Below are 23,266 nucleotides of genomic sequence, written 5' to 3' on the forward strand. Positions count from 1 at the left end.
TTATTGCGTTGTTGCATTCAAAAAAAAAAAAGCTCTAGCTCCACTGTGGAGTCAGAGGATCTATTTTCATGTTCCATTTGTGTAAAATATTTTCAAAGCAGAAATTCAATAACAATAATAATAATGTCTTTCTATTATTTCTCAGTTATCAATAGCAAAACAAAATTACACCAAAAAGATAGCGAAAACCTTTTTTAACGCAAAAAAATAGCGAAAACAAAATCTAAATATTGAAAGTAAGACAAGAATGATGTAGGACTCTAGCGTCTGTTAATTATTCGATGCTCATAAATTCATAATAGACACTGCAAGATATATTTTAGTCAAACGTGACAAGTTGATGACAATGAATTAAGATATGGAAAATAAACAAGGCATGGCCATGTTGTTACTTCGTGCTTTATTTTTAATCACGCTTATAATTAGAACATTATTCCAAATAACTAAAATAGTATTCACAATAATCAAATGTTCAAACGTGCAGATCTCATACGTATAATCGCTTGTTGCCCCCTCTTTGCTACTTATTGTTTATTCACATGTATATAAATATCCATTCACAACTTTTACGTGAATACAATATGATTTGATCTCTTTGTTATTTTATATATGGTTTAATTTGTTCTTAATAAACTCACTCAGTTTAATCTAGTTTTCGCGAAATATGTAACATCATGCTTTATTAGATCAATACGTTCTCTCTGATCGTCAATGTGATCTTCCATCAAGCTAAGTATGCCTTATTCAATGTGTTCATGCTATTTATATTTTAACTGATGTATACATGTGATAAATATGTTACTTTAATCCGGTCATATATAGCATGATTAAATATTTAATTAATTCTTGTTCTATACCATGTGCTAGTCGTCTCATAACTGGTAGGTGCACAATTAGATTGCAGCTCATGTATTCTTAGATTTACCAAGAAGTTTAGTATAATTATGTATCTATATCGTAGAAAAAATAGTTATAAAAGAGTATGTTTGTTTATCGAAAGTGGAATTATGAATTGTTGGCTTGATAAGAATCTTATCACATGCATCATAATTAGCAGATTTGACTTTTCTTTAATTTGATTTTACATACGTTTGTTGTCTACCGGCATGTTACTGGGGTATGTTTATGTACGGTTTGTATAATTAAATTTTGGTCACAGTTTGCTACATACAATTATAGATATTCATACATATGGAATTATTAGTATCCGTTTCTTGTTGCTTTATGGTTTATTGGTTTTGATCTCCAATTATCGGAAATGTTAATATCTCTTTAAATCTTAAAAAATTACTGGAAATTATTAATGTAGTGACGTTGATTTAATCCTATAAATTTAATTTTGGAATCAAATGTCAATGTTTACTAACATATGTTTATATATTCTCCCTCTGTCTCATATTAATTGCCACTTTATCATTTTTATCTTGTTACATAAAAAGTGTAATCTACAATTTCAATAAAATTTAGATTTATTTTTAGCTTAATATTAATTATAAAATGCATTAATTTTATAAATAGATGAAATTAACGAAAACATAAATGCATTTCAATCATTTTCTTAATATGTATAAAAAATGTATAAGCGACACTCTTTGTAAAACGAATGGATTATTAAATTTTAGACGAGATATTAATAAACCAAGAAATTAGACGCATTGGTCCAAATGATAAAAGGGTCCCGGCTCAAACTTCCGCAATCTAAATTTAATTTGCATTGAGAGAGATTATTTACAATGCTTAGATTTCGATGTGAAATCACTTTTTTTTAATAATTAACCAAGAAAATAAAACCTTCTCGATGTCGTCATCGTGCAGTCTTCATAGATGGTCAGGTAAAATCATGTTACCTGAAAATTGACATCTGCAATCTAGTATTTGTTCAATAAATTTATGAACTGGCTGAGAATATTGTTTAGTGACATGACAATAGAAAATTAATGAGTATGATAATGCATATGAATATTAATTAGTTTAATAATAGGGTGTTCATGATAATGTCTTAGTTTAACCTCTGTTGGCTAATTGGTGTTTAATTAATCTATACTTAATTAGCGTAGCATCCTTCTTTCTTCAATCACTATTAGCATTTGGGATTAAAGGTTCCTTTGACCAATTGCTTTGCGACGCAAGGAAGCAGAAAAAATGAGAAATCTTCATTTCCTCATCTTATTTCTGTTGAGCATCTCGACATCCATACATTATGTTGTTGTTACTTCTTTGCATGTGAAGTATCTTCCTGGTTTTGAAGGTCCTCTTCCTTTTGCGCTCGAGACAGGGTAATAAAAGTCCACTTCTTTATAATAATTTTTTCATTATCAGAAAAGTTATTCATTTCCTAATTTCTAAAATGTTTCTTTCTTATTTGCTGCACTTGTATACGGTTTGAAAATGGAAAAAAAATAAAAGGTATGTGAGTGTTGGTGAATTTGAGGATGTTGAGCTCTTTTACTACTTTGTGAAATCAGAGAGAAATCCACAAAAAGATCCTCTCATGATTTGGCTCACTGGTGGGCCTGGATGCAGCTCCATTTGTGGACTACTCTTCGCAAACGGTAACAAATAGTTTGATTCTACCAGATGAGTTGTGCTGTTTATTCACCTTGGTTTTACATAATTCTGTTTGGTGGATTAAGACAAGTCTTTGAGTTGATGTTTTTTTCCTTTCTCAAAATGGGTTTTGTCAGGTCCTTTAGCTTTCAAAGGAGATGTATATAATGGGACACTGCCTCCTCTGGAGCTAACATCTTTTTCTTGGACAAAGGTGATTTTTTATACCAACTTTATTAAACCGATTTTCTCCTTTCTATAATTTTTACGTTCAAACAAAAACAAAAAAAATTACAACATTTTTCAAATTTGTATATAATTCATATCCTGTTCAGGTGGCTAACATTTTATATTTGGAATCTCCTGCTGGCTCTGGATATTCTTATGCCAAAACTCCGCGTGGTGCGGAGACGAGCGACACCAAACAAATTCATCAAATCGATCAATTTCTTAGAAGAGTTGAGTTTAGTTTCTTTTCTTTCTTTTTTTGTGTGTACTTTGTTGCAGTTTCTTCATTTGTTTTTTTCTTTCTTAAGCGTTCTTTTATTTTGTTTGCCTGCTGCAGTGGTTGGTGGATCACCCTGAGTTTATATCGAATCCATTTTACGTTGGTGGAGATTCATATTCCGGGCACATTGTTCCCGGAGTTGTGCAACAGATTTCACTTGGTATTTTAATTAGTACTTAGGCTTATTTTCGCCGTTTCTAATAAAGATCTTAATAACATTATACTATATGAAATACAGGAAATGAGAAGGGTCTCACACCATTCATAAGTATTCAGGTATTAAGAGTCTATTCTCTTCCCATTTTTTGGATTGAATAATTCGGTTGATGTTAATAATATTAATATCTTCCTATAAATTGAGCAGGGATATGTTCTTGGAAACCCTATAACAAATCTAAACCTTGAATCTAATTATAAAGTTCCATTTGCTCATCGGATGGGACTTATTTCAGATGAGCTCTTTGAGGTACTGTCTATGGTATATGGGGCTGTTGAGACATATGGTTCCAATCTTTTTTTTTTCTCACTACTTTTTTTTTATGCAGTCGCTTGAAAAAAGTTGCGGAGGAATACACATTAATCTAGATCCGAGTAATGCAAAATGCTTAAATGATCTTCAAGCTTACGATAATGTAAAGATCATAATACCAAGCACCACTTGAATATCTATATATCTGATTGCTTTTTTTTCCCAGACTCTTTGTTTTTGAGTGTTATTAGTGTATCTCGGAGATATATGTAGAGCAGATTTTGTTACCAAACTGCCCAGTAGATTACGTCTTAGGAGACATACCACAAACCTTACGAAACATCAAAACTGGTAGAAGGCGAGAACTGAAAGAGTTTTCAGGAAACGATACACCATCATTGCCTCCTCCTAGCTGCTTTGTAAGAATTCTCTTGTTTTGGTTGTTTTCTATATTCATAGGTTTGAAAATTTCTGATTACTTGTTGTCTTCGCAGACTTATAGGTATTTTCTGTCTGCTATTTGGGCAAACGATCAAAATGTACGCAAAGCTCTAGGCGTCAAGATGGTACATATATAAAATATAACAAAGGCAGCACAAATATAACAAAGGCAGCACAAATAGTGACCAATTTAATGTTAATACCATCATGATGCAGGAGTTAGGAAAATGGAACCGATGCAACATCCAAAACATTCCATATACATTTGATATTGACAATGCCGTTCCATATCACGTGAACAATAGTCGTAAAGGGTTCCGCTCCCTCATCTACAGGCAAGATTTTTGTTTGTTGATGTGACATTGTTTTACTTTTCGAGGGTTACTAATATTACTTAAATATTAGAGACTCTAAATATTATTCATTCTTGGTGTATAATAAGTCACCAACTCATATTCTGGAAGTTTTTGAACAGTGGTGATCATGACATGATGGCACCTTCCTCTTCAACGGAAGCATGGATCAGAAGTCTCAACTATTCCATTGTTGATGACTGGAGACCTTGGATGATGAGTAGCTATCAAGTCGCTGGATATACAAGGACTTACGCTAATAAGATGACATTTGCAACCATCAAGGCACTAATTTTTGAACCCCATATTTTTATTCATTCTTCTCCAAAGCCTTTGCAGTAAACATAGTGAAAAGAAAGAGAGATTGATTGTGTGATTTTGCAGGGAGGAGGACACACCGCTGAGTTATCCAGACCAATGCTCACTTATGTTTAAAAAATGGATTGATGGAGAACCTCTCTGAAGTTTCTCACTCATTTCTCTCTCAAAAGCTTCTTGTCAACTGTCAAATCACGAAACTTATTTTCATGTTCCATTTAAATTGTTCCAAAAAAACATTGGTTTCATAATAATGTCTTTATAAAAAACAGTTCCGTTCACGTTTCCAGTTTTTATATTTTAAACACCCTGAATGTTACGTTGGGGTTTCACCTATTTGAAAAAGCTCACTGCTATAGCATGCATGTAAAAGTATTTAGACACATGCAAATAAGATCTTATATAGAACCTAAACATATCAAACATACATAAACACAAAAGCAAAAAAAAAATTGAAATTCAGAAAATATGATAACAAAAAACTATTACAATATTTTGTTAAAAATAAAAGAATCATACTTTTTTCTATTGATGCTACACTTGAAATAAATAAATAAAAGCTCTGTTTGATGGCAAAGTCACAAAACCTGGTTTCATGTTCAATTTAATTATTATTTTCAAAAGGATGAAACTAATAATAATGTCTTTATTATCTCACTCAGTCATCAATGGTGAAAAATAAAATCTCAATGTTTACATCTCTCTTTAGAAAGAGAGAAACAAGAATGATGTAGGACTCATGAGACTGATCAAAATCAAATTATTCGAGCTCACGACAGGACATTGCAAAGATATAATTTTCTTAAGCTGTTCAGAATAGTGAAAGGTCTCCAGCATCAACTGATCTCTTCACAAGCTTAGCCCATGATTCATTTGTTTCATGGATGATCTTCAAAGCATAGTCCTGTTCAGAAAGCACCAAACAATAAGTGTTATAGCTCCCTCTCGGCTTCACTACCAAAACCGAAGCTACACCACAAGAGAAATATGTAGAAAGGAACTTACTTTGTTTGCTGGTTTGTCTCCAAGACCAAACCTGTTAGCAGGCTTTCCATCTGGGATCTTGTAGTCCCTAAACCAATCTCTAATAGCTGTCAATGTACCCTGCATCCACCAGTCAAGGATCAGAAACCTGAGAATTTTAGACCGTCTTCCACTACTAGATTCAGCACTTACAGGGAAATGCTTCTCAACATCATCAACATCATTCACAAAATGAGCTTTAGGGTCATCCAAAGAAATGGCAACAATCTTCCAGTCCAGCTCCCCTTCATCAATCATAGCTAAAGCAGCCAAAGGCTTGATCTTTAGAACCTCTCCTATCTTCCTTTGTGCTTCCCCAATCTCAACAACATCAACTACATACAAATCCCCAAAACCAAGAACATTAGCTTCTTTATACAATATTCTAGTTAGATTAAAAAGAACATAGTATCAGAAAGCTCACCTGGATCATTATCACCAAAAGCTCCTTCAACTTCAGGGTTAGCCTGAGATGGATCTTCCCATGTCTGTGGAAGCAATCCATAGTTCCAGTTTATGTTGTACGGATAGTATCTGAGCTTGCCCTTCTTAGTGTCTTGCTTAATAGGAGTGTAGTCTTCATCAGTAGCAACCTCCATCTTTGCTTTGGACTCTTTGGGGATCTCAACTATGAAGTTGAAAACTCCATCTCCTAAGGTCAACGGTATATCATGCCATGGAGAAACCTATACACAAATTGCAATCAAAAGCATGTCAAGTGTTAATCTTTACTTACATTGATGTCTATGGTAAGTATAATAGTAATCCAATTAGCAATGTGAAAGATCCATAGAGCATAAAGAGACACAAAAGGTTTGAACTTTAAGCACAGAGAGACACAAAAGGTTTGAACTTTAACACAGAGAGACACAAAAGGTTTGAACTTTAAGACAGAGAGACACAATAGAAAGAGAGAAAAGGAACCTTCTTTCCGGAGCCACCATCGAGGAAGAAGACACGATAATCTAAGGTTTCGGATTGACCTTCTTCTTGAACCTTGGTTTGAGGGTTGTAAATGGCGCTGCAAGAGAAGGTTCGCTTCGATTTCAACACCAAAGCTCTTCTGTTGAAGGATAGAGCGAAGGATGATGTCTTGGCCGGGAGAAGGAAAGCTCGTTTGGAGAGGAAACAGGAGGTGGGTTGGGTAGTGGCTGCAGCTGCAGTGAGCACTCTTGTGGCTGCCATTGTTGTTGTTGGAGAGATTGAAAATGTGGTGATTGGCCTTTCGTTTCACTCGTTGGCTACTCTCCTCCCTTTATTCTCTTTACGGAGACGACAAAAGTTTATTTAAAAAAACATTATAGATCACGTGGGCTTTGTTGTCTGGTAGGTGATACCAACTTCTAAAGAGTAGGAAAAGTAGTTTAATAATTGATCGATTAACGTAAAGGTTTCGTGGTGTAGTTGGTTATCACGTCAGTCTAACACACTGAAGGTCTCCGGTTCGAACCCGGGCGAAGCCAATTCTTTTTTCCCTTTTTGTTTTCACCTTTCAGACGTGTTACACTGCAAAGACGTTTTCTATCACATGTTTGTCATTTTAGTTACGACTTACATTGCCATTTTCTAGAGCTTTGAGCGTGTGAACATCCTCTTACAACTTTTTTCAACAAGGTCAGTCCAATATAGAAGTACATGTAACGTCTAAGAGGAGGCCACAAGAGTTGCACAACTTATGAAAGGAAATTTACAAAGTTGAAGAAGAAGCACAATGACACATGCATGATGAGTGAGTAGTACATGATCATATGATTTTAATAAAAACCATCTTTATTGTCTTTCTGATTGATTTATTCTCAGTTATCATTTCCTGATGAAGTCGACACCTTTCTGAATACTTCCTGCTAACTCTTCTTTTGCTTTCTCCAGACCAACCCTTTCGTATTCGTTCAAGGGTCCAAGCTGATACACTTCCTCTGCTCCTGTACGTCCAAGACGCACCTTGGTTGCAAAGAAAGGTAACTCTGTCACCTGCGGTGTGAATCGCCATTACAAAATCAAGAATCGTTAGAGAGCCTTTTCATTTGAAGATGTAAAACTGAAAAGCCTTTTGAGGATTTACAACCTGAGAAGCAACGAAAGAGCATTCAACCACATTCGCATCTCCTCTTAACCCGCGAAGGCAAGCATCCGCAAACTTGGCTGCAGCATATGCCTATAGTAGTAGTAGTACATTTCCACATATATTTAATTCAGAACGTTGTTCAAGAGAAGAACCAAGTGATAATGATGATGTTTTAAAAAGTAAGTTGGGTTTGCTTTGTAATTGTACCATTGAAAGTGTTGCTGATCCAGCTCCAGCTTTCGCCTCCACTACTTCAGTTCCACCGTTTTGAATCCTGTTCGTGAGGTACTCTGTTTCTGAAGGTGTGAAGCTGCTCGGAGGTTTAACCTGAGACCAAAAAAAAAACATCAATTAGCAGATCAGTTGATTTAATGAAAATTTCCTCTATTGATATGAAACCTGTGACAATAGTGGCAATATTGTAACTCCAGCGTGTCCTCCAACGACTGGTACATCGACTTCTCTTGGATCAAGTCCAAGAACTTCAGCCTTCACAACATTGAAAGAAAGTCAACAGAACGTTATTTGAGTGAGGAACCATGTACAAGACATTATTATATACCACAAATGTGTTGGCACGAGCAACATCGAGTGTAGTAACTCCAAGGAGCTTCTTAGGATCATAAGTTCCAGCTTTCTTGAAAACCTCAGCGGCAATGGCCACAGTGGAGTTCACAGGGTTACTAATCAAGTTGACTATAGCATTAGGACAGCATTTCGCTACTCCCTCACATAGCGTCTTAACAATCCCAGCATTGATTTTGAAGAGATCATCGCGTGTCATCCCTGGTTTCCTCGGCACACCAGCTGGTATGATCACAAGATCCATACCCGTTAGGGCATCCGCAAGTTGCTTGGCTCCCAAGAATCCTCTAACCTAAAAAACAATCAATAATGATAAGCTTCCAAAGTTTTTTTTTTTTGAGAAAAATTTAAAGTAGTATATAAAATGCTACTGTATTTTTAATTATTTTAGAAACTCTATAAATTAATATTCAATAAATTAGAAGGTTCCAAAGCTTTGAGAGGTACGTACAACAGCTCCAGTGTCCATATGGCTGACGTCAGCAGTGACTCCGGGAGCATTGACAACATCGTAGAGATGAAGTAAAGAGACGAGAGGGTTCATCTTCATTAGCAACGATAGTGATTGTCCTATCCCACCTGCAGCTCCAAGTATTGCTACTTTGAATCCTGCTTTCCCTCCTTTCCCTCTGCAGTTTTCTCTTCCCATCACAGTGTTCTTCCCCTCCATCTAATGGTCGGTAAAACATTGAATAAGAAGCAAAGAAGATAACTTGAGTTAGAAGCAAAGAAAAGGGGAAAAACCTGAGAAGTGAAAGAAGGTTGAAGATGAGCTGATATCATAGCAATTCTCTGGGTGGCATCTCCACGAAACTCCATTATTGTGTTCTCTTTCTTTGTTTGAAGCTGGCAAACAGTTTTGATTTGTATGTCAGAGAAGTGAGATGACTTAAAAATATAGGGACTAGATTGAAAGAATATGACGTAAACATTTGTAATTTCTTGTAAAATTTGTGTGGAAAGAAATGTTTCACTTGTAGGGAGACTTCCTTATCCTTTTATCTTCTTCATGTTGCACTCATCTCTTGACCGTTGTGGCTCTCAATATTTCAGCAGAGAAATTATTTAGATGATGCTACAAATGGTTGATTTAGTTTTACAGAAGTCCACCAAGGCTGAATTGAACTCTATTATCCTCTGCTCCTCTATTGTATTGTGTTATAAAATAAAGTGTTGTATTAATCACATACTGTGTGATCAATGAATGATTCATATTGACATCAAAAGTCTAATACACAGTACAAAGTTGTGACCAGCGTTTTGATTTGAATAATCAAAATGTAAACACTTATTTGACATAAGAATCATCTATGATAATCTCAACCTCTTTAACATTTGCTCATCACTTTGGAGTCATCCAAAACTCCAACAAGGCATTTCTCAAGCAAGACATCAAAATTGACCCAAGCATGGTACTTGTTGAACAAGAACGTACCGTCTCTCCCAACGGCTTTCATCAACATATCAACACCTCCCGGATGAAAATTCATGTAAGGAGATATGTTGTACACGCGTCCTTTCAATACAGTCCACATAGAATCTCCTGATTTGTGCTTCTTTACTTCGTCCATTGATATAAGCCTCCTGTTCGACTCTCCCTTCAGACCTGCACAACAATATTGTCCCTTTCATCAAGATGCATTTAAGGGAAAGAAGAGAAAGGCCGTTTACCTGCAAGATCGGGATGTGTTCGAGTAAGTTTGAGCCAATCCATTTGGCTATAACCCTTTTCAAATGGGACTTTTGTACGAGTTATAGGCTTTCTAGCTTTGAGAATCATCTCAGATGAAGAAGAATCAGTCACCGTGAAAGAGAGAGATCCAACTGTGTTTTCCTTTGGAGAAATTTGATTCAGATGAGGATCTAATCCATCTTTAAGGACAATGCCATCTAAAACAACTTGACTATCAGGTTGCAGAGCCTTTAAAACGGGACAAACCAAGAACCAATCATCATAAAGTCTAAACCTTTTTAACCTGAAGAAACTAAGTGCCAACTCACTCACTCACCTTTGAGAATGTGAAATCATCATCCTTAGTAGTATCCATCTTGAGCTGCAAAAACAGAGCTTTGAGCTATAAGTTTGTATTCAGTTCGAATTTAAAACACCACCAGCTCTCTCTAGATCACTTTAAAAATGCTGACTTTATAGAATGGAACAGTTCAAAGCATAAGAGCTAATTTCATAAACTAGAAATGAAAATTCTGATTCATGAATCCATTATCAAGCAATCAACAGAAACCCAGAAGAAGAACTCGAAATACCTTGTAGATCTGAGAGAGAGTGTAGAAATCGCTTCTGCCTCCGGAAACAGAGAATCGAATTAGAAAACAGAACAGTGAAAGAAAAAAAAATAGAGCCAAGAGAGATCTAATGATAAATTCGGTTACTACCAGATTCGAGCCGGTTTAATTCGGTTAGATTGCTTTGGTCCGGTTAAGAAATCACATTTTAGTTTAAACGAAACTTATTATACGATCCGTGTGAGAAGATAAAGAAGAAGAAACAATCAAGAATCAAAGTTTACCTTTTATTTCAATGAATTATCATTTCTCGTAGAAACTAAAACATTGAAAACAAATATATTAACTTTTTATTTCAATGAATTTCCGTTTCTTGTAGAAACTAAAACATTGAAAACAAATATAAAACGAATATAAAACGAATTTTTATTCACATCAGATCCTAACAATCAAGGAGTACTTCAAGCTTCCGACATGGAGAACATGTACCCCCAAAGCGATCTTCCTCTTCCCATTTTCATCAACCACACTCAGATCTTTACACACATCCACGTTAAACCTCACCGCCGCCTTTTCTTTCTTCCCCAGACGAACCTTCTCGAACGCTACCAGATGCTTAACCGGCGACCTGTGCACAGCCGGCGGCGTCGTGAACAGAAACACCGTCTCGGTCCCTTCTCTCTCTCCCGCGTTCCTTACTCTTAGCTCGACTTCGATGGCCTTCCCGCAGTAAGGTCCGGTCGCGTCCACTGATTGGCACTTTGAAGTTCGGCAAGGGTGGCTCTTGGCTAGACCGAGAGAGACGAGCCGTGGGGGTTTGATTAGCCGGTGGTTGAAATGAGTGTAGCTGATCCCGTCTCCGAAGGCGTACACTGTTTCTCCGGTGTAGAACCGGTAACTCCTACCCGGGTACCCGGTTGAGTTATCGGGTCTCATGTTCATGTTCGACATCGGAAGATTCTCCACGTACGACTGAGGATACCAAGTCATCGGCAACTTTCCGCCTAAACCGTAAATAAAAAAAAAACAAAAAATAACCGGTTAACTAATTATAATCGTATAAACCGAACCGGTTTAATTTAACAACAGTGTGTTTCTTTTCTTACTCGGATTATGACGACCGAAGATGACGTCAGCGATGGCGAGACCACCGGCCTGACCAGGAAACCCGACCCACATGATGCTTGTGATCTTCGGATCGTTCTTGGCGAAAGTAACGTCTAGTCCTCCACCGGACATGATGACTAGCACCACCGGTCCTCTCGCAACCTTAGCCACCTCAGTCACGAGCTGTTGTTGTTTTCCGGGTAGGAGCAAGTCGGTTCTGTCATGGTCCTCCCTCTCGATTGATAGATCTGTTCCCATCACTAGCACAACCGCATCAGCTGAAGCCGCTAGAGAAGTGGCTGAATCTATATCCACCTCCGTGCACGCCACGTTAGGACATGCCATCTGATACTTCGCCCACACTGTTTCCACTAGTCCTTGAAGTGGCGTTGTGTACTTGCATGGTACGCCTGAAGAATATTAAAAAAAAAAAAACGTTGTCGTTTTCACAATGTCGAGGTAAATGGCCACTTGAGATAAATTTTAATTTACCGTGGTAGTTTCCGATCATCATATCAGTGACATTAGCGTTTGGTCCGATCACTGCTAGCGTTTTGATAGCAGAAGGTGAGAAGGGAAGCGAACCGGGAGAGTTCTTGAGCAAGACAATGCCTTGCCTTGCGGCTTCTCTAGCGAGTTCTTGGTTCTCGGCAGTGCAAACGTCCTGAGGACCAAGATTACCGTAGGGATGCTTCTTGGGGTCGCCATTGAAGAATCCTAAACGCATCAGAGTCGCGAAGTTGTTTGAAATCGCAGTGTCAACATCTGTTTCTTTAACCAAACCAGCCTTGACCGCTCCCAGTGCGTGTTGACCTGTGAAATGATCACAGTTCAAATCCAAACCTGCCAACATAGATTTGGCCACAGCTTCCTCTGGAGTCTTGGTATAGTGTTGGTTCGCGTACATCACTTCTACTGAGTCACAATCCGAAACAATGTACCTAATAACATAAACCCCCAAATATTTTTAGATTAATCTTAATTAAAAAAAATTGACAATTTAAAGGTCATACGATTTATATATAATAAAATTTGGAAGATAATTAAGATGAATGTGTCATCCGGTTGTGCCAGAACCGGCCATGTCTATGATTTGAGAAAAGAAACCTTACCCATTTAACTTCCACTGACCACGGATCACACCAGAAAGCAAGTCAGGATCAGCGCATGTCGGTTTACCGTTAACTTGGTTGTAAGAACACATGACACTAGCCACATTCCCATCAACCACACAGCTCTTAAACGGTGGTTGAAACGTATCATCCATATCTTGTTGGTTCACCTAATTATCCAAACACAAAGCAAGATAGAAATAAATGTATTTGGTGTGACGACCAATAGTAACAAAATATGGCCTTTTATGTTGAATACGTTGAGAGCTCTAAATTTGCCAGAGCAGTTTGTGCATTGGATTGAGCTTTGTGTCTGCACTCCTTCCTTCTCGGTTCAAGTAAATGGAGAGTTAGCAGGCTTTTTCCAGAGTAAGCGAGGTCTGAGACAGGGTTGTGCTCTCTCCCCCTACCTCTTTGTTATTTGTATGAACGTTTTGTCTCACTTACTTGACAAGGCTGCAGCACAGAAAATTATTGGCTATCATCCTCGGTGCCAGAACATTTTGCTTACACACCTGTGCTTTGCTGATGATTTGCTAGTCTTTACTGATGGTACAAAGCGCTCAGTAGAAGGTATTCTCAGGATCTTTGAAGAATTTGCAAGAAATTCTGGTCTAAAGATAAGTCTTGAAAAATCTACTCTCTATACGGCTGGGATTTCAGTAGATCATGAGAGAGATATTCTTGCTTGTTTCCCCTTTGCGACTGGAAATCTTCCAGTGAGATATCTTGGACTACCTTTGCTTACTAGGAGAATGACAGTGACTGATTATATGCCCTTGGTGGAGAAAATCAGAAAGAGGATGAAGTCTTGGACAGGTAGATTCCTATCGTATGGAGGTCGGCTTCAACTCATCAGCTCAGTGATTACTAGCATGGCTAATTTCTGGTTATCGGCTTTTAGACTTCCTAGTAGTTGCCTAAAGGAGATTGAAAGCTTATGCTCTGCTTTCCTTTGGTCTGGTCCAGATTTAAAGTCAAGCAAAGCCAAAGTTAGTTGGAAGGATATATGTCTGCCGAAGGGTGAAGGGGGTTTGGGGCTACGGCCGCTTAAGAAAATCAATCTGGTTCTTGGTCTGAAGCTACTCTGGAGGATCTTTGCTTGTCGTTCATCTTTATGGGTCAAATGGATTCACTGCTATTTGATTCGAAAGGCGTCTTTTTGGTCGATGAGAAGTGCAGCTGCAGGCTCTTGGATGTGGAATAAAATTTTGAAGCTACGGGACTATGCTAAACAATACCTAAAGATGGATGTTTATAATGGGGAGCATACATCTTTTTGGTATGATTCCTGGTCTCAACTTGGATGTTTGAAGGATGTATTGGGCAGAGGAGGGAATTTGGCTATGGGTGTTACCGAGAATTCACATGTTGCTGATGTTTTAACGGGACATCGTAGACGAAGGCACAGACTGAGTATTCTAAATGAGGTGGAAGAAGAAATTGAGAAGGTTCGAAATAGGAGAAGTGTTGAAGACGATATCCCTCTCTGGAAGCAGAATGGGAATACTTTCGCAAACAAGTTCTCAACGAAAAAGACTTGGCAGTCTATGCGTCAAGCTCAGCCGGTTTGTGCCTGGAATAAAGGGGTATGGTTTCCTCAGTCTACTCCTAAATTCTCCTTTGTTGTTTGGGTGGCTATAAGAAACAGACTGCCAACATGTGATAGAATGAAGCTCTGGAACAACGCAGTTGATGAGATTTGCGTTCTATGTACTGAGACTGCAGAGACTTGTCAACATCTATTTTTTGGGTGTAGATATTCTAGGAAAATCTGGAGGGAGTTAGTAGAAGGAATTATGGGAAGTGAGTTTACTTATGAATGGAATGATGTTATTGATGCTATTTCAAGACAACATCAAAAGACTACAGAGGGGTTTTTGCTTTGCTATGCTTTTCAAGCTCTGGTTCACAGTATCTGGCGGGAGAGAAATGCTCGTCGCCATGGAGAGCAGAGAAGGGATGAGAGGATACTTTATAAGTTTGTGGATAAGACAATAAGATTGAAGTTGCTTGCTGTGAAGGGTAAAGGACAGAGATATTTGGAGGAAGGCTTATGTCGATGGTTTGAGACAAGGAGGCCTCATCCATAGTTTATAAGATCTAGATGTAGATCGTTTTCATTTTTGACTTTGTATAAAGCAAACTCTAGTAGCACTTGATGTAACACAGGTATTTTCCGATTGAATAAATTTTGCATTCATTCGAAAAAAAAAATAGTAACAAAATATTCTAAGAATACAAATGTTCTTCTATGTGTTTCTTATTACCACGGAGTTAAAAGTGTAACGACTGACGCCTTTCCAGTTATCAACATCATAGGCCGTGTAGTGTTTGCAGCAAGCCGCAACTTTAAGAAGGTTAGGATCTCCACCGTCAGTACCCTGAAGACCTTTAACATAAGCCACGGCGTATTTGCTAACGAGCGTGGGGTCCTCGCCGGGGGTCTCTTGACCTCTTCCCCATCTCGGGTCACGAAATATGTTCACATTCGGTGACCAAAACGTTAATCCAGCTGCTCCAACGTTGTACATTGCCCTCGCCTCCGTCGACACAACCTTAAAACCACGCCATAAATAAAAGTATTATTGAATAACTTTGAAGCATGGAAAAAAGACTTGTACACCAAGAAACAAAATCTTATCTTCTTTACCTTGCCAATGGCTTGGAAGAGAGATACGTTGAAGGAAGCAGCGGTGAGTATGACTTGAGGGAAGCTAGTGGCACCAGGGACTGGACCTTTGAAACTAGAACCATCTCCGACATCAGAGACGCCGTGAAGTGCCTCCGACCACCAGTTATAATCTGGAATCCCAAGACGGCTCACGCCGGTAGCTTTGCTCACAAGAAACCCGATTTTCTCCTCCAAAGTTAATCTTCCGACAAGATCGGTGACTCGGGCTTCGGCATTCAAACCCGTGTTGCAGAATCTGTAACCGGCTAGAGAAGGGTTTTTGGTGTCGTCGCATGCGAACTTTGGAGAAGAAGACTGGGCGTTCGATGGCTTGGAGATTAAGAAGAGGATACTTAGGAGAAGTGTGGAAACAGAGGAGAGTGCTATGTTTCCTTTTGTTTGCCGCGGATAACTCATTGCTTTGTGTTTGTGTTTTGTCTGGTTTGTGTGTGTTTTGGTTATCAACAATTTGACACTGTTATATATACATGCTAACAAAACTGGTACGTTGGTTGGAGATTTTGCTATTTTAGGATTTGAATTTTAGAAAGTCCTATATGTGCTGGAATTTTATCTTTTTACTTATCCATCCAGATCGACATGTCAAATTTTCTATTCTGGATATTGTTTCGAAAATTTGACTGCTTTCCTCCGGCTTTCAAAATCTGACATCAGCAGCATTTTCAGCAACTCTGTTCAATTGAGAAAACGGCCGTCTCATAGTTGGTTGGCGGTAAATCTACCTTAGACGTCAAATAAAATAAAAAGGTACTAAAGTATGTAATAAAAACACAAATTATCAAAAAGAAGAAGGATTTTTAATTGGCTGTCATGTTAATCTGGTAATCTAGTGACCAACCGCTAGACTGAGATTCCATGTGTATGTAAGAAACTATTGAATATTGGTAACGACTGGTCATCAAATTCTATAAAACCTATAATAAAAAATGTAGGTTCGTTGTTGTTGACGATGTGGACCGGATAACATAGACATGATTGAGTTGGCTTTTATCTTGGAATATTAACATGTAACTGATTCTTGCTGTTACAGAGACGAAAAAAAACTAATACACTTGCATTCCTAAAAGAAACATGGAAATATATTAACAGTCTAAAATAAACGCTAATTATATTAGAGCTAGAAGCTGATTCAAATTCTCGATTCATAAGGATTTGTCATAAACAACACTCGAAGTACAATTAAAACATTTACAAGCAAACTACAGAGACACTTTAGGAGAAGAATAGTGTACTCAACTTTCATATAAAGGAGACACTTAAACTTTTTAACTCTGGTCCTTGTAAGGTGTCCAAATCAGTTTGCTAACATCAACATCAAGACCACCTCGTCCTGCAGCTTTCAGATGTCGGTCCAGAACCTTTGGATCCGCACATATCACGTGTTGTCCTTTCCTGTACTGTATCAGCTCTAAGCTCTGGAGCGTGCTTAATATATCCTCCGCTTTGATTGCTGTCATATCGCTCAGCTCCTACATCATCATCATGTGTTTGGATTCTTAGATCTCAGAGAATAGCTTAAGAGTTGTTTCCATCAGACTGAAACACACAATCTAACCTTAATAGAAATGTTTCCTTTATGTTTCTTCAAAATGTCTAGCAAAACACGAGTCCAGTAACCTCTGTAGCTTAGTAAGCCTAGATCCGACAAAGGCCTTTCCGGTGTCCCAACTTTTCCCTCTTTCTTTGACAGTTCATAAGCTGCAAGCTCACAAGGACAAATGGTTATCAACTCACATCGAGAAGAAGAGAATTGTCAAAGTGATGAGAAAACTCACAGAAGGCTATTAAGAATTTGCCGTAGCCTTTTCTTTGGTACGGAGGAAGAGTTAGAATGCAAGCCAAGTTATAAGCTTCTTCCGAATGTTTTTCCTGTACCAACAGAAAGTTTACATTTAATCAAACAGCTGAAACCAAACATTTCAATAAACGTTGGCTATGTTACCTTTGAAAAGTATCCAACCATGTGGCATCCTCGATCATCACATTCGCAGAGAACGTAGAAGAGAAACAGATCAACATCGTAGTAAAGAGTCTTGTGGTCAAGAAATAACTTCGCCAGATAACAGAGATTCTGTGCATAGACTTTGTTCTTTTTGCCATCTACCTGCAACATCAGCGTAGGGTCAGTTAAAATGTATTAAAAGAACATCTTCCAGGGGAAAATCCACTTCACGATGTATTACCTCAAACATTGACAAGGTACCACTTCGATAAATTTCATCACCAGGGGGGTGTTTCAGATCACACTTCCTCTGCAGAGAAAAAGCAAGGCGATTATTCAAAAAGCTAAAAGAATTGTGAACATATAATATGGTATTGAATAAGCTCACACAATGAAAATATACTCACAGAACATCATAAAAGAAATTGAAAAAAGGGGATAGAAGAGCTGCTCACCATATGCCTTTGAAGCTGCTCTTTGCGTTTCATGAAGTTCAGGCAAAACTCACAAAAGAAGAGCTTCACACAGTCATTGTACTCCGGCGGAAATGGTGAGAAGTACCAAGTCTCAATCTCGTATTTTCCAAGCTCAATCGTTGCTATGTTCTTGACCTTAGTGAACTCTTCGTGTTCACGCAAACTCGCTGCATCCAGCTCTTCATGACCCTACATGAACAATTTCAAAACACAAAATATCGAGCCAACACAAAAAGTCTTATGTTTCGAAGTGGCATTTCATTACTTACCTCTACATGTGTCTCATCGATCTTCCGCTTCTGGTGACGCGTCATCTTCAAGCTCGTCACCTAAACAAACCACAGACACACTTGTTAATACAAATGAAGCATTATGCAACTAACCACATAGAACTGAGGAAAAAAAAGCCTACCTTGTCTTCCACTTTTTCATCAACGGCACATTCAACTGAATCAAGATCCAGTTGATCCAGGTGAGTCCATTCATCCAGCCTCCTATTAACTGCAGTTTCAAAATCAAATCCATCACAAACTCAAAACATACACATTGTTCATCATAAGATTTTCACAAAACACCAACTTTATCATCTTAAAAAGCAGGATTTGAGCTCCATCTCCTAATCTCACTCAAATCCAAAATGATCCAATTTAACGAATCAAACACGAGCCCTTTACTAAAGTTCGACCCTTTTGACGCTCAACGTTACAATTCAACCAAAATTGAAATAACGTAACCCTAGAAATTCAAAACGTGGTAAAGAGTTAAAGCGACATACACTCTGTGTAGTGAACGTAATACTCGTAATCATTGGGGCCGCCGTTATGAATCCTCCGCCGCTCGATTACTTTGACGGGATGGAGTTTTCCGTCTCTCCATCGGCACAGCACACGAGTACCCACTTCGAGCGGAAGCATCCCCATTTTCCTCTTCTTCGACGGATCCGATTCTGTGATCGCCTGATTAGTTGCTAAAGGAGGAGGTTGATTCAGAGACGCATCGCCGCCGTTCGTTGCCGGAGGATTGCGATTCGACGAGGCGGTGCCGTTGGTATCTGATTTGGCAGACGGTCCCATTCTCCGGTCGGGTCAGAGATTCCCGGGTGGGTCTGTTTCTCTCATACAAGGAGAGATAACTCTAGACTGAGATAACAAACGTAAGCCCATTAGTTACTTTTCGCGATATTTGGGCTTAATGGGCTGTAATAATAAAATAAATTCATTTTGATATTGTGGACATTGTTTATTTTCAAGCTCTTGTATTTATTTCTATATTATGTAGTTGGCATCAGAGAATCATTTGATTCTGCTGTCTCTTGGTTCAAATAGAAACTGTGTAGTTCTTGTCGGCTCTAGTCTCCGGGTTACTCACCACTTAGAGCATGATTAATCGGGGTTCTTGAGATGAAATTCTTAACGGAATATAAAAAATCGTCTCTTAACTTTTAAATAAAAATACTAAGAACTGATTATTATCTTTGTTAGTTAAAAGTTAAGAAACGGTTTCTTATATTCTCATAACCTCCATTAATCATAATCTTAGGTTCCCAAACTTTGTAATGCTCTGGTATCAATAAATGCAAGTTTTGGTGTTTTAGAAAATAGTGACTTCGTAAGCAAGATGGATAGGTTTCCTTGAATATCACTGACACTTCGTTGTCTTTATTAACTAAAAAACTTATGAATGTGTGGAGACACAAAAGTCAGTGGAAATATCGAACTGAAGTCAACAAAGAGCATATTTTTTGATGTTTAGAGCTAATGAAAAAAATTAGTTTTGATAACCAAGCAAGAGTTTATATATATTTTGATGTTTGTTTCTGTGTCCAGACGCAAGTGAGTTATGTCTGATCATGTTGTTTCGTTTATGCAGGTATGATGAACCGACGTCCCGTGGACCGACCCGCAAAGCCCATGTACTATGCGGGGCAAGATTGGTCAGCCCTCGACAAGACCGCATTCCGCGCGGGCCTGTTCCGCTGAGACCCGTTTGAACTGAAGACCGCGGCGGGGTGGGACGGGACGGAACGGAAAGACCCAATTGCCATCTCTATCGGTACTAAAACATACATCTTTCTGAAACAGAAGGAGTATAACACAATTTTCAAATGATATAAATAATAAAGTGTATTTATAAAATAAGAATGATAATGTTTAGATGATTCTATTTTTTAGTTTTTATACTATAAATCATATTCATATCAATTATGAAATTACTTTTAAATTTTCTCACAAAATCAGAAAACCAATATTCATATGAAAAAAGATTTAACAAAAATATGTTTTGCATATATATCAAATATAACATGTTAACCATTAACATTCATACCACTAAATATGACAAACTAATTATAAAATGAAAATGTATGACGTTCTTGTGTAAAGAATTTGGAAAAAAAAAACAAAAACAACTAGAATTTTTAAACTTAAATAAATAAATAAGAAAAGGTATATATCTCTTGTTGGTGTTTCGTTGAGACTAAACAAGAAACAATTTTTTTAAAGTTATTAAACAAAGATAAATTTTACAGATGTTGGGTCCCAAATTTTGACAAATTAAGCGAGGCCAGAGGCTAATGCCGTTTGCTAATGCTATAAGCACGGCTCTGGATATTTCATACAATATGAAATAGTATTACAAAAATATAAACAAAGAAAAATGAATAAACATATGGAATTATGTTTGTAAGCTCAAAAACATATAGTAAGAAACTTATTCTAAATACAATTAAGCGTTTTGTGCTTTAGCAGGTATTTGTTTATTTGTGGGGTGGTCCGAATCCGCTCGAGAAAAAACAGAAAAATCATAGCCCAAATGGTTTGTTCATCTACGTCATATGCCGCCTGAGTGCTAATAAATGGTTTTTTCAATATAAAGTCAGTATATATATATATATCCAGCGTACTTTAAAAGAAGGTGGTCAACCCACAAAATTCCAATCTCTATCCTCTCCGTGACTCTAGTGGTGTCTGGTGTGTGTCTGACTGTAATCACTATTTAATTTTCTGATATTTTTTTCCAGTTTCAGAGATCAATATGATTCATTCCCATAAACACACATATTCTCACATATGTAAACACACCGTTATTCGAAACTACCTCTTAGTCATCATCGCCATCATGTCATCCATTATCATCCTTCTCTTCTCTCTCTTCCTCTTCACCTCTCCATCTTTCTCCTCAGGTCACCACCAAACTCCTCCTCCCCTCAGTCCTTCGCCCCCTCCCGCCGCACAGATACGTCTCGCATGCAAAGCCACTCGCTACCCTGACGTCTGCGTCTCTTCTCTATACAAACCGGGTCGAGTCCCTTCGGACCCTAACCCATCACAGATCATCCACTCAGCGGTCTCCGTCTCTATAGAAAAACTCATAATCGCGCAGTCGGAAGTGAAGTCTATCCTGGACGCGTCCGTAGGTAATCTGAACCGCACCAACGCCGCGAACAAGTACCTCCAGCAACTCTCTTACTCTCTGCACCGCACCCGAGCTACGTATCAAGCTCTGACACGTGGAAAAATCAAAGATGCTCGCGCTTGGATGAGCGCTGCTCTCGTCTCAAGGTCCCCTCTCAAATATGTCAACGGCACGAAGGAAGTCGTTGAAACGATGTCGTCTCTCAATGAATTCATCAACGTCACCAGTAACGCTCTTAGCATGTTGGTATCGTACGATAACTTCGGAGACAACGTCTCCTCGTGGACTCCTCCGGCAACGGAAAGAGACGGGTTCTGGGATAAGACTGGTGGGCCCAAGGTGGGTGCTGGGCCGAGTTTGGGCTTCCCTTCGGGTTTAAAAGAAGACGTTACGGTGTGCAAAAACGGAAATTGCCGTTACCAGACGGTGCAGGATGCAGTTAACGCGGCGCCTGATAACAACGGAGTAAGTAAGTTTGTTATAAAGATTAACGAAGGAGTGTATGAGGAGACCGTCACGGTTCCGTTTCAGAAGAAGAACGTTGTCTTCATCGGAGACGGTATCGGCAAAACGGTTATTACAGGATCTTTGAACGCCGGTATGCCTGGGATCACCACGTTCGACACCGCAACTGTCGGTAAGTAACATAACATATGTATTGACAATAAACGTTGAAGTATACTTGTACATAAAATAAGCTACATTGATAAATATTATCACGTGGGGTTTAAGCTACGTGAAAGAATATGTATCAAATGAATTTTATGTTCAATAAGTATTCGGAATTTATTGCTAATATATATGCGTTTCTGTATTTGTATACTGAATAATTTTTTATAAAAAATATTTGACTTTTAATATTTTTATAACAGTGTTACGTGTTTGGTTTGATAGGAGTGTTAGGAGATGGATTCATGGCACGTGACATAACGTTCCAAAACACGGCGGGACCAGACACACACCAAGCGGTTGCGTTTAGATCCGACAGCGACTTTTCTCTGCTCGAGAACTGTGAGTTCCTCGGGAACCAAGACACACTCTATGTCCATGGCCTTCGTCAGTTCTACAAAAAATGTCGTATCCAAGGAAACGTTGACTTCATTTTCGGAAACGCAGCGTCTGTCTTCCAAGACTGCGAGATTCTAATCGCACCGCGTCAGCTTCAACCCGAGAAGGGTGATAATAATGCCGTCACTGCCCAAGGAAGAATCGACCCGGCGCAGTCCACGGGGTTCGTGTTTTTGAACTGTTCGATAAGTGGAACGGATGAGTACATGAAGCTGTATAAAGCTAACCCTAAGGTGCATAAGAGCTACTTGGGAAGGCCGTGGAAAGATTATTCAAGGACTGTGTTTATAGGGTGTAATTTAGAGGCTTTGATTAATTCCGATGGGTGGTTACCTTGGAGCGGGGATTTGTCGCTCAAGACGCTTTATTACGGTGAATCTAAGAACACGGGTCCGGGATCTGATAGGTCAAAAAGGGTTCCATGGAGCAGTGTGATTCCAGACGAGCATGTTGATATGTATTCGGTGGCTAACTTTATTCAAGCCGAGGAGTGGGCAATGTCTGGTTGAATCAAGTCAAGACTAAAAAGCGTTGTTCGTTAGTTGATAAAGTTTTTAAAACAAAGATATCCAAAATTTTGCATTCGTATTAGTTGTATCAACTGAAGTTTCAGATCTTTATGACTTATTGAGGTCAGTGCCGGTCCATTGAATCTGAGGGCTAGAAATTCAAAGAAAATTATGGGCAGTGAAAATAAGTATATTTTCAAAAATATAAAAGATTTTGTATGGAATGAGATCCGAACTCCCTACATATAGATTATACATCAACATTTCAACCATTATGCTTCAGAGAACATTGGCCAAAACAAACCGGTTTAATCTATATAACTAGTTATTAACCCGCATGATCAAGTTTTCTTTAATACATAAATATTTTAGTTTATGCAATAAACTATA

The 23,266-nt window shown here is 38.3% G+C and overlaps 7 protein-coding genes and 1 non-coding gene across 10 annotated transcripts; 3 read left to right on the forward strand and 5 right to left on the reverse strand.

Moving 5' to 3' along the window:
• The first annotated feature begins 41 nt into the window (after nucleotides 1-41).
• Nucleotides 42-5,544, forward strand: LOC103847221 (serine carboxypeptidase-like 19). Its single transcript, XM_009124282.3, is given in 14 exon segments — nucleotides 42-2,276; nucleotides 2,407-2,552; nucleotides 2,685-2,761; nucleotides 2,883-3,005; nucleotides 3,113-3,215; nucleotides 3,294-3,331; nucleotides 3,420-3,521; nucleotides 3,601-3,687; nucleotides 3,776-3,943; nucleotides 4,019-4,090; nucleotides 4,182-4,300; nucleotides 4,441-4,603; nucleotides 4,703-4,725; nucleotides 4,727-5,544. Coding segments are annotated over 14 exon segments (1,410 nt in total). The 5' UTR covers nucleotides 42-2,142; the 3' UTR covers nucleotides 4,782-5,544.
• Nucleotides 5,265-6,925, reverse strand: LOC103847222 (soluble inorganic pyrophosphatase 6, chloroplastic). Its single transcript, XM_009124283.3, has 5 exons — nucleotides 6,584-6,925; nucleotides 6,084-6,345; nucleotides 5,813-5,994; nucleotides 5,642-5,740; nucleotides 5,265-5,540 (listed from the first exon to the last, which is right to left on the reverse strand). The coding sequence occupies exons 1-5, from the start codon at nucleotides 6,842-6,844 to the stop codon at nucleotides 5,448-5,450; spliced, it is 897 nt and encodes a 298-aa protein (XP_009122531.1). The 5' UTR covers nucleotides 6,845-6,925; the 3' UTR covers nucleotides 5,265-5,447.
• Nucleotides 6,926-7,048: 123 nt separating this feature from the next.
• Nucleotides 7,049-7,122, forward strand: TRNAV-AAC. Its single transcript has one exon. It is a non-coding gene; the product is annotated as a tRNA-Val (tRNA).
• Nucleotides 7,123-7,232: 110 nt separating this feature from the next.
• Nucleotides 7,233-9,304, reverse strand: LOC103847223 (malate dehydrogenase 2, glyoxysomal). Of its 2 annotated transcripts, XM_009124285.3 has the most exons (8): nucleotides 9,054-9,304; nucleotides 8,761-8,979; nucleotides 8,287-8,601; nucleotides 8,124-8,213; nucleotides 7,932-8,051; nucleotides 7,725-7,814; nucleotides 7,450-7,630; nucleotides 7,233-7,412 (listed from the first exon to the last, which is right to left on the reverse strand). In XM_009124285.3, exons 1-7 carry the CDS (start codon nucleotides 9,126-9,128, stop codon nucleotides 7,463-7,465), a joined length of 1,077 nt encoding a protein of 358 aa, XP_009122533.1. In that variant the 5' UTR covers nucleotides 9,129-9,304; the 3' UTR covers nucleotides 7,233-7,412; nucleotides 7,450-7,462. The 2 variants fall into 2 exon arrangements, with proteins under 2 accessions (XP_009122533.1, XP_009122532.1); XM_009124284.3 differs by having other exon boundaries at nucleotides 7,237-7,630.
• Nucleotides 9,305-9,482: 178 nt separating this feature from the next.
• LOC103847225 (cytochrome b5 domain-containing protein RLF) lies at nucleotides 9,483-10,664 on the reverse strand. Of its 2 annotated transcripts, none has more exons than XM_009124286.3 (4): nucleotides 10,575-10,664; nucleotides 10,319-10,363; nucleotides 9,981-10,230; nucleotides 9,483-9,915 (listed from the first exon to the last, which is right to left on the reverse strand). In XM_009124286.3, exons 2-4 carry the CDS (start codon nucleotides 10,355-10,357, stop codon nucleotides 9,638-9,640), a joined length of 567 nt encoding a protein of 188 aa, XP_009122534.1. In that variant the 5' UTR covers nucleotides 10,358-10,363; nucleotides 10,575-10,664; the 3' UTR covers nucleotides 9,483-9,637. The 2 variants fall into 2 exon arrangements, with proteins under 2 accessions (XP_009122534.1, XP_018511114.1); XM_018655598.2 differs by having other exon boundaries at nucleotides 10,319-10,377; nucleotides 10,575-10,636.
• A 160-nt stretch (nucleotides 10,665-10,824) lies between these two features.
• LOC103847226 (beta-D-xylosidase 3) lies at nucleotides 10,825-16,308 on the reverse strand. The gene is made up of 6 exons (XM_009124287.3): nucleotides 15,426-16,308; nucleotides 15,043-15,330; nucleotides 12,773-12,942; nucleotides 12,153-12,601; nucleotides 11,660-12,070; nucleotides 10,825-11,557 (listed from the first exon to the last, which is right to left on the reverse strand). The coding sequence occupies exons 1-6, from the start codon at nucleotides 15,861-15,863 to the stop codon at nucleotides 10,989-10,991; spliced, it is 2,325 nt and encodes a 774-aa protein (XP_009122535.2). The 5' UTR covers nucleotides 15,864-16,308; the 3' UTR covers nucleotides 10,825-10,988.
• Nucleotides 16,309-16,549: 241 nt separating this feature from the next.
• Nucleotides 16,550-19,017, reverse strand: LOC103847227 (histone acetyltransferase of the MYST family 2). Its single transcript, XM_009124288.3, has 9 exons — nucleotides 18,661-19,017; nucleotides 18,298-18,386; nucleotides 18,155-18,214; nucleotides 17,865-18,074; nucleotides 17,651-17,719; nucleotides 17,410-17,571; nucleotides 17,243-17,336; nucleotides 17,023-17,165; nucleotides 16,550-16,936 (listed from the first exon to the last, which is right to left on the reverse strand). Exons 1-9 carry the CDS (start codon nucleotides 18,956-18,958, stop codon nucleotides 16,733-16,735), a joined length of 1,329 nt encoding a protein of 442 aa, XP_009122536.1. The 5' UTR covers nucleotides 18,959-19,017; the 3' UTR covers nucleotides 16,550-16,732.
• Nucleotides 19,018-19,263: 246 nt separating this feature from the next.
• Nucleotides 19,264-22,994, forward strand: LOC103847228 (probable pectinesterase/pectinesterase inhibitor 51). Its single transcript, XM_009124289.3, has 2 exons — nucleotides 19,264-21,936; nucleotides 22,194-22,994. Exons 1-2 carry the CDS (start codon nucleotides 20,919-20,921, stop codon nucleotides 22,874-22,876), a joined length of 1,701 nt encoding a protein of 566 aa, XP_009122537.1. The 5' UTR covers nucleotides 19,264-20,918; the 3' UTR covers nucleotides 22,877-22,994.
• Nucleotides 22,995-23,266: the final 272 nt, after the last annotated feature.

Source organism: Brassica rapa, chromosome A10 (assembly GCF_000309985.2).
Source record: "Brassica rapa cultivar Chiifu-401-42 chromosome A10, CAAS_Brap_v3.01, whole genome shotgun sequence".
NCBI lineage: Eukaryota > Viridiplantae > Streptophyta > Magnoliopsida > Brassicales > Brassicaceae > Brassica > Brassica rapa.

Coding starts and splice junctions, on each gene's coding strand:
- LOC103847222 (XM_009124283.3), bottom strand. CDS start 6,844: ATGGCAGCCACAAGAGTGCTCACTGCAGCTGCAGCCACTACCCAACCC. Junction 6,346..6,583: donor ATGGTGGCTCCGGAAAGAAG/GTTCCTTTTCTC, acceptor ATTTGTGTATAG/GTTTCTCCATGGCATGATAT. Junction 5,741..5,812: donor ATGTTGAGAAGCATTTCCCT/GTAAGTGCTGAA, acceptor TGGTGGATGCAG/GGTACATTGACAGCTATTAG.
- LOC103847223 (XM_009124285.3), bottom strand. CDS start 9,128: ATGGAGTTTCGTGGAGATGCCACCCAGAGAATTGCTATGATATCAGCT. Junction 8,602..8,760: donor ATATGGACACTGGAGCTGTT/GTACGTACCTCT, acceptor ATTGTTTTTTAG/GTTAGAGGATTCTTGGGAGC. Junction 7,815..7,931: donor GATCAGCAACACTTTCAATG/GTACAATTACAA, acceptor CTACTACTATAG/GCATATGCTGCAGCCAAGTT.
- LOC103847225 (XM_009124286.3), bottom strand. CDS start 10,357: ATGGATACTACTAAGGATGATGATTTCACATTCTCAAAG. Junction 10,231..10,318: donor ATGATTTCACATTCTCAAAG/GTGAGTGAGTGA, acceptor CCCGTTTTAAAG/GCTCTGCAACCTGATAGTCA. Junction 9,916..9,980: donor AACACATCCCGATCTTGCAG/GTAAACGGCCTT, acceptor ATTGTTGTGCAG/GTCTGAAGGGAGAGTCGAAC.
- LOC103847226 (XM_009124287.3), bottom strand. CDS start 15,863: ATGAGTTATCCGCGGCAAACAAAAGGAAACATAGCACTCTCCTCTGTT. Junction 12,943..15,042: donor GTTACACTTTTAACTCCGTG/GTAATAAGAAAC, acceptor TTGGATAATTAG/GTGAACCAACAAGATATGGA. Junction 11,558..11,659: donor CTTCGGTCGTCATAATCCGA/GTAAGAAAAGAA, acceptor TTTACGGTTTAG/GCGGAAAGTTGCCGATGACT.
- LOC103847227 (XM_009124288.3), bottom strand. CDS start 18,958: ATGGGACCGTCTGCCAAATCAGATACCAACGGCACCGCCTCGTCGAAT. Junction 17,166..17,242: donor CAAATTCTTAATAGCCTTCT/GTGAGTTTTCTC, acceptor GTGAGCTTGCAG/CTTATGAACTGTCAAAGAAA. Junction 16,937..17,022: donor AAGGAAACATTTCTATTAAG/GTTAGATTGTGT, acceptor ATGATGATGTAG/GAGCTGAGCGATATGACAGC.
- LOC103847228 (XM_009124289.3), top strand. CDS start 20,919: ATGATTCATTCCCATAAACACACATATTCTCACATATGTAAACACACC. Junction 21,937..22,193: donor GTTCGACACCGCAACTGTCG/GTAAGTAACATA, acceptor TTGGTTTGATAG/GAGTGTTAGGAGATGGATTC.